Below are 13,749 nucleotides of genomic sequence, written 5' to 3'. Positions count from 1 at the left end.
CTTGCAGCAGTGTCACGAGTTCCATGAAAAGAATGTTCCCCCTTTTAGTTTGCTTTGAAGTTAGTAATTCTTTCAGCACTTTTCTTTTGACAAGAGAAAAATAATGAAACTAATGGTTTCCCTCCTCCAGCTACCTTCTCCCAAGGTGAAGAACCCTAGCATACATTTTATTTCAGAATTACTTTAAATCATTTAAAAACAAAACCAAACTTTTAGTTTCTTTTTTAACCATTTCCACGTGCACCTTGAAGGTTCAAAGCAGGAAAAAGTAACAAACACCTGATTTCATGAAGAATTGACAAAGCTGAAATTCCATCCTTACCAATAATTTCAGCACAACTGAAAATCAGTGATCATAAACAGTTTCGAAGAGTTAATTATTGAAATTCTCAGGAACTAATTTTCCAATACTACAGGATGTGTCTTGGCCTTAAACACAGATGCTGCCCTGAAAAACCTCCTTGTTCTATGTGAAAAGAAAGTCAGTCAGCAACGATCCATGATTTTACCCACATAAAGCAAAAGGAACATTTAAATTTCTAATATAGCATTCGGATTAAAACACACAACCAGGCACAATAAAGTGTGCATGAAGATATTCACAATTAACAAAAGCCCTTCAAATTGCTAAATTCTAATGTGCAAGGTCTCAAAAATTACAGAAGGATAAGTTCCTGCAGTTCTTGACTGTGTGTTGGAACCAGTTTTATGTGGCGAAGAGTTTCTTTGTCACCAATAATCTTCCATTATTTCAAAAATACCCCAGCTATAAAATAAGGTGTTGCATGAATTCGGATGAAAGTTATTTCTCCCGTACTCCCTCCAACCTTCTTCATCTTCCTTGTGCTTAATGAGTACAGAATGACTATGATGCAAGACAAAAGCAAGACCTATGCACACTCTCCTAACATCATCCTATCACACAACATGCTCAACCTCCCCCAAGCAAGCCTGCATGCTCCCCAGGGGTTACATCAGGGGTTACTTCAATCCTCACTTACACGTGCTTCTTGTGGAACTCCAGGATCTTTCCTTCAATTCTTTCCTGGTTTGGCAAATACTGGTTTGTTTTAAGGTGTTCTCGATCCTCCGATTCATCGAAATCCCCTATTTCAGCTATGACAGAAAATAAAACCATTTTAGAATAAGAAGAAAACAAAACAGTGTTACAGTAAGAAGAAACAACAGAAAAGGAATCATGACTGAAAATACTTGGTAAGGAATTACAGAGACTCCAAGAGCCTTTAAGTGCTTCAAATTTGTGCATCACGCTTTCTATCCAGATTCATTTTACCAAACTCGCACATTTATCCCAAGAAGACTTCCTGGGAATTAGAGCAGTATTTAAACATAATTTGGAAAATTTAGACTTGTAGAAGACCCGCAAGGTGGTGTGAACATTTCTTACTTACAGATACCTCATACCAACCAGCATGTTTCAATGTATTTTTTTCTAAACTTTCGTAAAATAGTAACGGGCAAGGCTACTTGGCAAGATGGCAAATTACATCTGGAGTTTTGGTCTCCCCTTCACATATCCATGTCTTTCAGATACAACACAGTGGATTTAGGAAGAGATTTACAGAAGGAAAAAGCATGATTAGAAAGGAGGTTTCCAACCTCCTTGTCTCAAAGGTCACGTTTTTAGGTCTTTAGGTACAGACAGACCAAGTCAGCAGCAGCATAGAAGGTTTCCAAGTCAATTGCTTCCCATTTTCATTTTCACTCCCAGTGAGGAGGAAAGCTGCTGACAGCTCCACTGTGGAACTTGTTCTGGCACAGTTCTAGCTGCGTTTCAGCCCAGTTCCTATACACCCATCTTCCCCCAGGCACAGGGAAAGTGAGAAGCCAAGTGGAGGGAGCATAGAAGCAGATGGGAACATCTGTCTGGAAGATGTGGAGTGCTGGTGACATGGCCTGCAGAGCCAGGGACAACAGACAACACGGAAGGGGTTTGGTTTCCTACATCCTCCACGAAGCCACAGTTCTCTCATACGTAAGCACCAGCTGTTCCTCCCCACAGCCAGCCCGGATGACCATTCCAGGGTTGCAAATCAACATGTTTTACAGTGTGTAGAGGAGGAAATACCATGAGGCAGAGATGGCTTTTAGCTACCAAAAGCTTCTGTGTGCTATTTAACCTGGGACAGCACCAGCACCAATGTCAGCCCAGCTGGGATACTCACACTGCAGAAGGTGGGAGACCAGCAGAGCTGCCGTGTTGTCGCTGCAGGTCAGTCGCTCCTCTGCCAGGTCTCTCTTGATTTGCAATGCAAACAGGTACCTGAGGGAGAGGTACAAGGGCTGGAGTTACAAGGACCATCCTTGATAGATGAAATGACGACAGAACAACTGAGCAGGGGGTTATAAAACCAGCAACTCCTAATTCTTCCTCTCTCCAAACCCAAGGTAACACAGCAGCCTGGCCACCGAGGACAGTCAAATCAAGCAAAATAGCCTATGACTTATCCAGTGCAATTTATCAACACAGGACTGGGCCAGTGCAATTTATCCAGCACAAAGGACTCACAGCAGAAGGAAAACCACATTTTAAGCAGGGTTTGTTTGTGCAGTAACTGCAGCTGTCATTTTTAGCTGCAAAGTGTGGGCTTCGGAAGTTTAAATTCTAAATAACTTATTAAATTATGTACTGATTATTTTATATAGGCACCGTTTATAAATTTTACTATTTTCTATATACCCTGACTCCTTTGACACCATGTTGTTGGTAAGCGCTAATCTGTGCTGTTCTCTGTTTTGAAAAGTATTTTTTCTGACACCAGTCATCTGCCAACACATGTCTGCTGAAACTGTGACACTCACTCCAAGTGCTCCTTGACTCATCTTTCATCTCAGTTCTGTTAGGAGGCAGCTGCACTGCCCTCCTACTGTTACCTCCCTATTAATTCAGTAGGTAATGCAAATCTAATAGTTCTAAAAATACTTTACCTGGTGTATTCCTCTTGCAACTGACCCGGGTCTGGAGGGAAAAACTTCACAGCTAAACGAAGCATTGTAGTCTTTGGTCCTAGAAGAAAAGTTGGTCATTTCACAAAAATACCCCAGGCGTTCTTCATAAGCACATGCATATTCTGTTTGCCAACGAGCAGAGAAACACAACACACATGAAGTCTAGCCAGATTTCAACTCCCACCTAACCACAGCAGAGTCTGGGGTACAGATTGTCCACATCAACAGAGATACAGCAGCCAGTTTCCAAAAGAACTTGGATACCACTGCAGAGGTGAGTCTGCAGGCTCAGCGCTGTAAAAAGAGTTCTGTTCAACGTGAAATCTGTAACACCCCAAAGCAACTACTTGGCTGCATACAACAGCATCACAGGTGACCCAGTGAAAGGGTCCCAGAAGGGGAGCAGAGAGGAGACACACCCCACAGGCTCCCAGTACCATCCACATGATCAGAACTGAACCCACAAGCCTGGCTGGACCCATCTGGCTCCCTGTGGAGATAAAGGGTGTTTGCAGCCTGCTTCTGGCATGCCTGGTAATACCCATTTTCTCCCATTTTCAACACTTCCTTGTCCATCTCAGCAACAGGCAGGAAACTAATTCAATGTTCAAAATTAAACAGCACCCTCAGTCACTGTTGGGTGACTATGTTGGTCCACAATGCTCTGCGGGGCATTTTACAACAAAACACAACCACGACTGGTCCGCGTGAACCGCTCCAGCACCACAACCCAGCCTGTCAACCACAACCCCTGCTGAGCCACAACCCCTGCTGCACCACAACCCTGCTGCACCACAACCCTGCTGCCCCACAACCCCTGCTGTACCACAACCCTGCTGCACCACAACCCTGCTGCACCACAACCCTGCTGCACCACAACCCCTGCTGAACCACCACAACCCCTGCTGAACCACCACAACCCTGCTGCACCACAACCCTGCGTGCCACCACCAACCCTGCTGCCCCACCAACAAACCCTGCTGTACCACAACCCTGCTGCACCACAACCCCTGCTGAACAGCGCACAACCCCTGCTGAACCACCACCAACCCCTGCCTGCACCACAACCCTGTGCTACCACAACCCCTGAACCACCATCAAACCCTGCTGGCACCACAACCCCTGCAGCCCCACAACCCCTGAACCACCACAACCCTGCTGCACCACAACCCTGCTGCACCACAACCCCTGCTGAACCACCACAACCCTGCTGCACCACAACCCCTGCTGCACCCGGAGTTTTGAAGGAATTACTGCAGGGTACCACAGTTGCTCTCCATGCCAGAACTGGGCACCACCGTTTTCTTTCCTGCCTTAAAACAGACGAGGCCGAGTGTTCTGCAGGCAGGTGGAGTACTGGCCAGCCTGTCCTTACAGGGGTCTGCAGAGCATCCACCTGACAGCTGCAGCCACCCTCTGGGCAAGAGCCAGGCCCAGCCACCCCAGGACTCCGTGTGCCACTGCTGTTTCAAAGCAAGCTTAGCCAAATTAAAAAAAAATTAAAAAAAAAAAACAAATTTGTTGGAGCATGCTGGGAAGCACAAGACAGCCTGCTTTGATTTATTTTAAGCATCAAGATCTCTTAAAGCTTGACGAAGTCCAATTTAACCCCATCAGCCCCAAAGCACACGGATTTCTTCTGTCTGGAATACCCAATTCCCATATGCCAAATGTTTCTCCACTCACTCTTGTTTGCTAATGAGGGAATTACAGACTTTGCTTTTTGACTGGGAGAACTGACTCACAGATTATCACAGCTGTCACAAGAGCAGCTCCTAGTCCTCCAGTCCCAGAATCACTAAAGCTTTGGTGAACAAAAAAAACTAAAATCCACATCCCAATTACAGTGTAATATCTAGAAATAAAAGAAGGCTGGAAATAACACCATATAATGACACAGAAAGCTCACATTTGGCAGAGACTAAGGATTTTATAGTTCTTGAGATGCAGCAAGTGAGGAAAATGAATAGTTTTAATGATTCCAGTAAAAAAACCAAAACTTCACATCAAATTTCTGAAAATACCCTGAGCCTCTGGAAGATCTTCACAAGGTCAAGAACAGTTCTGCATGTAAATGATGTCAATCAACTGGAAAGTATCAATGTGGAAGCAATTTTGGAAGTGTTTCAAGCATCACTTACATCAAATGACAATAAATATAAAAAATTAAAAACATAATACTGCATATTTGCCTCTAGCACAACCCTCCTCTTTTTGTTTAGTCAACCTTGCCTTTCCTCTATAAATAAGTCCCATTCAAATCAGGAAAAGAAACACTTGACCAGTGTTTAAGTCCCATTCAAATCAGGAAAAGAAACACTTGACCAGTGTTAATCGAGATGCAGAATTTATTTTCAGAAGCCAAATCTGAGCAAAACCAAGAACAACAACAACAAAAGAGATGTGAGGAAAAATCACTTGGGCAGGGATGGTGAACACAACGCTCCATAAACTGGCAGCACCTCAGAGAAGGTACCCAAATGCCAACCTGATATTGTGTGCCTGTTAGGGAGCTGAAAATTTGGATCCAAACTCCTTGCCTTCTGGAGTGGTTTGGTTGTAAAACTGACTGCATTCATTTGAAAATAATCAAAATAAAATTCTTATCACACAACACAAAGCTAAATGTATTTCAGAACAGGTCATCAGTCAAGGTTAATTTAAAGTAAATCAAGAACTTTTGTGTTTAGAGAGGATGTCAAAGACTCAGAAGTGCATATCTGCAGCTACAAAGCAATCACCAGCAACATCAACCAACAGGTTTGAGCTGGAACACCTTAAAGCCAATGATAACATTCCCCTGCTGCTAGGCTAAAAGTTTAAAGGTTAACTTCAAAATCATTAAAGTCTAAAGAAACCCTCAAACAAACAAAAAGCCCAATATACAGAAAACAGGAAATTTCAATCAATTTAAAACTGATTTCAGAATGTGAATATCTGCCAGACAAGTGACTGGTATCTCTTGCAAATTAAAATTTTAGAAATTTTAAAATAAATCTTTCAGTTTCACTGGCAACATAACGTGGGTGGTAGACCACAAAGCAGCCAACACTTTTAGCAAGTCCCCATGATTTTAGATCATTTTACAACAATATTTGTCCCGTCAGGGAACACCATCTACGATCTAAGGTCAAGATTCCCCAATTTATATGGTATAGAAAAGAACACAGAAGAAGTAACCAAGCAGCACTGCAGAGCTGTGGTCCACCAGATCTTTTAACTAGGATATAATTCCTTCCAGCCAGGAATAAATAAAAAGTTGGCACTCCAATATATTTTTGGCAGGGAAAACAGAGAGTGAAAGTATTGTATACCCTTCAAAGGAAGCCTTTTATAGATGGTTTGGCTCTTCTGCTTAAAAAACAATGTTGGCAAAAGTCAAAATCCTGACTTTAAGGTTAAAAAATTAGCTAGAATTGGTGATTTCATATTTTCTGGCAATCAATTTTAGGCAGAAGACGAACTAAAAACTACTTCCCAGTACTAATTTTTAACATATTTCAATCAAAATTTGGAAAGGAATAGGATTCCACCACACCCTCCTGATCTTGTTCTTCCACAAAGCCTCTGTGCTCAGAACCAGAAAACAAGCAAACAGCTTAACTTTGCTCTAAAGGGAAAAAAAAAAGCTGGATCTAATCTTTCAACATCTGAAGAACCAACCTGCATGCTGCATTCTCCAATTATTTTTCACCTTTACATTACCTCTGACATTACTTTTTAGAGTGGTATAAAGACAAGACAGCCTTGCTATTGCAGCATCCTCCTGGCCAGGGAGCAAAACTGCATTTTACAGCCAAAGCAGAAGCTCTGAAGCCACCAGCCAGGTGGGAGATCCCTACCTCTACTCCACCAGCAAAGCTGCTCCTGAGCACATGGAAAGAGCTCACATGGGAATCAGCCAAGATATTCCTTTTTCTTCCCACGGTATGACAACACAACTTCCAAAAGCTTACAAACAGCAAGTGTTGTATTTCACTTCAACATAACACCAGCTGACCCAATCTGTCTAGATATTTATCACAGAAAGAATCCTACCTGCAGTAAGTTTCCATTCCACCCACAACACACTACCTATTAAAAACATCAGGTTGGCATGTCCCAACAGGAACCACTATCACCACTACCATGTGTAATTTGCAGGGAAGCATAACCAGTAAATCAAGTAGTAATTGTGAAAGCAACCCACATAAAGCAGATGCAAATTAAGGAAAACTTCCTTTTTTAAAACTACTTACTCCGTACTTGCTTAATAACAGGTTTCATAGGTTCCAGCCAAATCTGAAATTGCAGAGAAAAAAAAATTACAAACTGACATTCTTATTTGAATATAATATGAAAACATCAAAAGTAAATTTAAATTAAGCAGCAATTTATGAGTAGCATTTCTTCTGCAATGCAGTAATTCCTTTGCTTTACAAAAAGTGTGCTTATCTATTTGAATTGACATTTCTCATGCATCAGTAGAAAAATCACTGATCTGTGCTTAAAGTTCCTCTGGACAGAAAAAGAGCCAAGTCAGCAAAAGCACAGCCCCACTGCCAAGAAGGCAAGAGTCATGCCAAAACCCACGGCCAGACAGGAGCCAGGCTGCAGAATTACAGAAAGTCTGGAGAACAAGAAAAGGTCCGACTTTTTTTTTCCTTTCCATGCTTTTTCTGGCACTCCTATCTAACTACTTAAGGGTTTTTACTAGTTATTAATTTCCCACCATTTTTTCCTCTTTTGACAAGCATATTTTAAAAGAAAGACTATTGCTGTTCCCGTAAAAGGAGCGTCCATAAAAGTAATGCAAAATATTCTAGATGCTCCACCTTTTATTTTCCCCACCCCTCCAAAGAGAAAACTGTTACAGGACAATTATGTTTGGTCCTTACTAGTTACTGCTCTGTCTGAGAGACAGATGAGGATTTTAAGAACCTTATTAGCTGCAGTAACAGTTTGGAAACCGTGCAGAAGAACTGGAAACTAAACAAGTTTTACTGTATTTCCTCAGCTCAAGAGCAGTGTGGATTAGTGCCATTAGCATTCCCTATGTTCTCAGTCAGATTTTCTGCACGTCCTAAAACTAGAAAAAGTAATAGGGGAAAAAAAAGAAGGAAAAGAGGGTTTGGGGGACATTTTCTAGTTTAGAAGCCACATCGTCCTCTTTGCAAGGTACAGGATAAGTGACTAGGAGGCTTAAAGGTGTCAGCACTGATCTAGATCAATGACTTAAAAAGCTTGCAGGCCTGTATGCCTGCTGAGGTTTGTGTTGGAAAGAGGTTTGTAATGGCTCTTCAAGGACATTAACTGCAGACTGAATTAACTGAGGATGAATATGAACGCTACCAAAATTACACACTGTGACATGATTTTATAGGTGCTCCACAGAGGACACTTTGAGCTGATGTTTCCCCTTTCAGAGGAAAGCAGGATTTTATTTCTGTCCCTGAAAGTGGGAATATCAGCAGCTATTTAACAGCTTTATACATTTTCTGAGATTTAAGAAGCAGCAGAATCTGATTCCTCCCCTCTGCTTTAGTAGTTGTCGTCATCTGGTGAGCGAAGCAGATCTACAAGAATCCAAGAGATGATCCTACAGGACACTCCAGCAGACTTGGAAATATTTGACACTCAAGGAACTGCATTCACCCAAGCTTTTTATTACACCCGATTTGTCGGGATACGCACCCAATATGACTGGATGTTCTGGAACTCAATTCCAAAGTAGTCTGATTCAATCAGATTCAGATGCTTGTAAACTTCTGTCAGTAATGTCTGGCCGTAACATTTTGACTAAGGAAGTAATAAAAAAGTTACAGTGAGATTAATATGTATAAGTTTAAAGTAAATCAAAAAACAAATTATGACATCTTTAGAAACTGTAGAAAAATATCACGAAGGTTTTTCACATTATTCTTGTCACTGTAAGACACAAACACAGGCACAGCTCCACATAAAAAACCTTCACAGAACAGGAGGAACTGAAGCTGGAAGGGGCCACCGGAGGTCACCTACGTCCAGCCTCCTCCTCACAGCAGGGTCAGCCACGAGACCCGAGCAGACCAGCTGCAGGCTATTTGCAGCTCCTTCAGTAAACCCACACGTTTGTTTGTGTAGCTGGATGGTGTGGTCTGCCCCAGCAGCACACCGAGCAGGGACTGCCAAATCCCTGCTCCATGCAGACCCCTCGCTCCTTCCAACACCAGGGATCCCAGTGCAGGCCAGTGGGAACCCCAACAACCCTCCTGTTACACCACACTTGCTGTGGAGTCCTTTTGATGAATCCCTCCCTCAAGAAACCCACTCACCAACCCTTTTTGACAGTCAATTTAGAGGCAAACCCACAAACCAAACATTGTCAGAAAGCAACATAGGAGAAAACAGGAAACTTCCACAGCACATCAAAACCAGCTCCCCTTGGGGTTGCTTGTTCAATCATCCCAGTTTGCTCTCAGCACGACTGCAGCAGCCACCACAAGAAAAACAGCATTTATGAACCCACACATCAATCCATCTGGATCACTCAGAAGAGAATCCAAAGGGCTATCACACCTCTAGGTGCCCATTCCGGCAACATACAAAACCTAGCAGGGTGCAGAGGGAGGTTGCACGGCCACAAAGCTCCACCTTGGACCATGGAAGTGACCCTATAACTGTAGTGACAGGGTCTGGCATCGTTCTGGTCAGCTGGGTTATCTGACAGAACACACTGGCAGCGCTGATGCCACAGAGGTTTGTTCCCATGGAAGAGTCAGAGTGATGGAAGACAACTTTCCCATCAAAGCAGGTACAGAGTTCTGCAATCGACTCTTTAAACTCAGAACAGTGTCTCTTTTGAAAAGTATTAGACATTATAATAAGTTATCACAGAATCACAGAATGGTTTGGGTTGGAAGGGACCTTAAAGCTCATACGGTTCCAGGGACACCTTCTACTATTCCAGGTTGCTCCAAGCCCTGTCCAACCTGGCCTGGAACACTTCCAGGGATGAGGCAGCAGCAGCTTCTCTGGGCAACCTGTGTAAGGGCCTCCCCACCCTCATAGGGAAGAATTTCTTTCTGACATTTAATCTAAATCTACCCTTATTCATTTTAAAGTCAAATTAGTGTTAGAATTAGAATAATTTAATAAAATGTAAATGAAAATATCTGAGAGAAGGAATGGGCCCCTTTAGGTTTAAAAGGTAAAAAATATTGTGAAAGCTGGGGCAATTATTTCACATTACTGGGGTGCACAAAAAATTCAAAAGCAACTGCTTCTTACAGGAAAAAGATTAACTGTCATTTTTAGAACTATGCAATTTAGCTAAATGCCTCTGTAACACTTCAAAAAAAATCCCCAAAACTTCAGTGAGAAAAAGTCTGACAGCTGTGCAGTGCTGCAAATCTGGCATAGCTTTGGTATTTGAACTGGTGTGAGTGGAGCTGATGGCATCCAACGCTGTAACCTCAGAGAAAAGCACAGAAACAGGACAGAGAACAACACAAGATGGGCTCATCCCTCTCATTCATGCTTTTACCACTCACGTTACCTATAAGGGCAACCACAGGTGGGAAGCTTTGGTCAGGTGAATTCATCTGGCACAAACATGAGTCATTCAAAAAGTTTCTTGATACCACACTGGCTCAGGCCACTGATGCTGAAACCCCCAAATAAAACTGCAAGTTGGGAGAAGTGATCCAGTTCTAGGTGAGTGCAGAGGGGACAGAGATGCCTGGCTGAGTGATGACACAGTACATGAGCAGGAACGCTCTCCTCTTCTTCTGAACAAGTCTAAAATTGTATTTTCTTTATAAGAGCACAATTAAATTTTTTTTAGCCACAATCTGCACTTACAGAAGACTCTGAGGGTAAGGGTTTTGCTATTTAAATGGTCACAGTGAAATAAAGAATGATACAAGTAATGGCAAGCCACATCTCCAGTAAATTACATTATTGCTCTGCTGTCTCCAGACACACATCCCAGGCAGGTTACAGACTCTGCCAGAGGGGGCACATGCCTGGAGAAATGCATTTTGAAAGTTAAATTTTTAACTTCCAAACGAAATACATTTCTTGCTACGCACTTGTGAATAAAGCTTCAAACAGTAACAGAAGGAAATATCTTTAAATACAGTAGGACTCTGTTTTTTTAAGGTACCGATAAACACACGTGTATTTCTCCTGCTCCCAGGCCCCACGGATCCAAGAAGGGAATACTTTTCAGACAGCAGTATTTGTGGGGATGCAGCAATGCCCTGACCAATGTCATATTCTTCCATGTGCAGAAGATGGGATATGCCACTTGCCTTTTCATGGACAGATCTACTGACCTCTAGAAGCCCCTGACCAGGAGATGTCCTGTGACCCAAATCTCATTTGTGAAACAAGCAGCAATTCTGTTTCCAACCACCTTCTGTTAGAACTGATACACTTGGCTTACCTTGTGAAAGATGCCTGCTAACAATCAGACAGGTTTTACAGCCAAACTGTGCTGATTAAGTAATCTGTGTCCTGTCCACGGCTAGTTACATACAGGAATTGAAATTATCCCAACCAACAGTAATGCACAGGTTTCTCCCATTTAAACTGAGTTACATCTCTGTGGCTCCACCAAGCTCCATGCTGAAGACAGTCCAGCTGCCTTCATCTCTCCAAAAACAAGGGCCTATATGGCACATAGCCCTGGTACCTCCCCTTCCACTGTCAAGTCCACGCTCCTTCAAGAGACACTGAAGATGAAGAAATTAAGATGGTTAAGTCTGGGAGAACTTGGCAACTGATCAAATTATAAAAGCATAAAATAATTTTGCCTGGCTTGGGCTAGCAACTAAAATTTTGGGTGTCAAGAAGAAACCCAGTCTAAGCTGAGTAGCTTAGTAGTCCTTCAGAAGATAAATGCCACATTTTGAAAGAACAGTAATCATTTTATTTTAAAATGAGTTTCAAAAGCTTGAGATGGAACATGATTTTTTATTATTATGTCTCCAATGCTGTGGGAAAACTCTTCTTAAAGCTATTTAGTTCCTCAAATTGTTTATTATGTTTACAACCATCCTTTCCAAAAAGCTGGACATTTTGAAGAGGACAAAAATGGAAGTGACATAGTGGGCAGCTCCATGTCATTGTTTAATTTGCATAAAAGCAGCAAAAAGCAAAGTAAAATATTTTAAGTAATTCCCTAATTACTGTAATTCTGGCATCAGGGCAAGCAGCTGCATGAATGCATTTCAGAAAGGTCCTGCTTTCAATACAAATTCACAACACAGCATACTTTTCATTCCAAACTTCTCAATTACTCATTATTTTCCGCCAAGACAACGACTACTGATATCAGTGAATTATTTCACATAAAAAGAAAGAAAAAAAACAGGGTAAAAAAAATTAAATAGGCAACTAACAACAGTTTTCCAGTGACCCAGCTATAACCATACTGCAGATAATTTTAACAAGTCATCGTTAGAAGACTGTTAAGCACAATAGATTTATTTCAAATTGATTTGTATATTCAGATCAAGTTTGAAAAGCTCCCTCAGAGCTGTGCAAGTGCAAGCAGGGTACCCTGACTGGTGGTGATGCCACAGAGAGTCCTGCATGGCAAGAGAAGCAACACCTTCAGATGCTGCTCAGTGCTAAAACAGCATAAGACAGGGAACAGAAATCCACAAGAACAAGCATTTTCAGCTGAAGTTTCTTGCCTGAAGGAGGTATCTGTGTTTGTCACTTTATCAGAAAAATAAACATATTCAATGTTAGCAATCTTTAGGACAGGGGAGTAAAATATAAATAATAGAAATAGTTGTAAAACCAGTTATTTTTGTTTTATAGAATCATAGAATCACAGGATGGTTTGAGTTGGAAGCAACTTTAAGGATCATCTCATTCCACGGGTAGGGACACCTTCAATTATCCCAGGTTGCTCCAAGGCCTGGAGCCAGATCTCAGTCCAACCTGGCCTTGGACACTTCCAGGGATGGGGCAGCTACAGCTGCTCTGGGAAACCTATGCCAGGGCCTCACTCACTCAACATCCCACCTAACCCTGCCCTCTGTCAGTGTGAAGCAATTCCCCCTTATCCTGTCCCTCCAGGCCTTTGCCCAAGGTCCCTTTCCAGCTCTCTTGGAGCTCCTTCAGGCTCTGGAAGGGGCCCCAAGGTCTTCCCAGAGCCTTCTCTTCTCCAGACTGAACACCCCCAGCTCTCTCAGCCTTTCTCCAGAGCAGAGGGGCTCCAGCCCTTGAAGCATCTCCCATGGCCTCTTCTGGACTCACTGCAGCAGCTCCACATGTCTTATGCCATGACCCCAGAGCTGGATGCAGCACCACAGGTGAGGTCTCACCAGAGCAGAGCAGAGGGGGACAGTCAACCCAAGTGTTATTTGCTGTTTTCTCAAACAACACTACCTGCATGGCAGATCTTCCCTCTGCCATAACATTTGAGCTCAGGGAGGAAAACAAACTGGGAACACACAGCCTATGATTTTCAGTAGACCATAGGTCAGTATTATCAAAATCTATTCTTCTCTAACTCCCAAACTTGTCTTCCAGAACATCTTAACTTTCTGCTTCCACATATTTTAATCTGAAAACAAAAAAACCCCTGGTACTTTCATAACAAGTAGTATTCTCATCTTCCAAAGTGGACAAACTGCCCTTGCTCAAACTTTCCAATAAAGAAATCCACTTTTGGCAGCAGTTAAGCTGGAAGGGAAAAAGAAAAAAAATATCAGTGCAAAAGTCAAGAGTTTGGAAAAAAACAAGAGTTGTAAAGTAGAGGTATAGAATGGAAACACTTGTGCAGCCAGAGCCAGGGGAGCC

The 13,749-nt window shown here is 42.4% G+C and overlaps 1 protein-coding gene across 5 annotated transcripts in view; it reads right to left on the bottom strand.

Moving 5' to 3' along the window:
* The window catches only part of FARP2 (FERM, ARH/RhoGEF and pleckstrin domain protein 2), a 71,156-nt gene that overhangs the window by 43,234 nt on the left and 14,173 nt on the right, over positions 1-13,749 (bottom strand). For all 5 annotated transcript variants that reach the window (XM_018083131.1, XM_018083132.1, XM_018083135.1 and 2 more), the window contains 5 exons: positions 8,644-8,748; positions 7,209-7,251; positions 2,950-3,028; positions 2,187-2,284; positions 1,002-1,116 (listed from right to left, as the gene is read on the bottom strand). In XM_018083131.1, the coding sequence (XP_017938620.1) occupies positions 1,002-1,116; positions 2,187-2,284; positions 2,950-3,028; positions 7,209-7,251; positions 8,644-8,748 (440 nt within the window). The remainder of the gene's footprint in view (positions 1-1,001; positions 1,117-2,186; positions 2,285-2,949; positions 3,029-7,208; positions 7,252-8,643; positions 8,749-13,749) is intronic.

This window comes from Manacus vitellinus, unplaced genomic scaffold, assembly GCF_001715985.3.
Source record: "Manacus vitellinus isolate BGI_N305 unplaced genomic scaffold, ASM171598v3 scaffold_60_pilon, whole genome shotgun sequence".
NCBI classification, from domain to species: Eukaryota; Metazoa; Chordata; class Aves; order Passeriformes; family Pipridae; genus Manacus; species Manacus vitellinus.
This window is presented reverse-complemented; position numbering and strand designations above follow the sequence as displayed.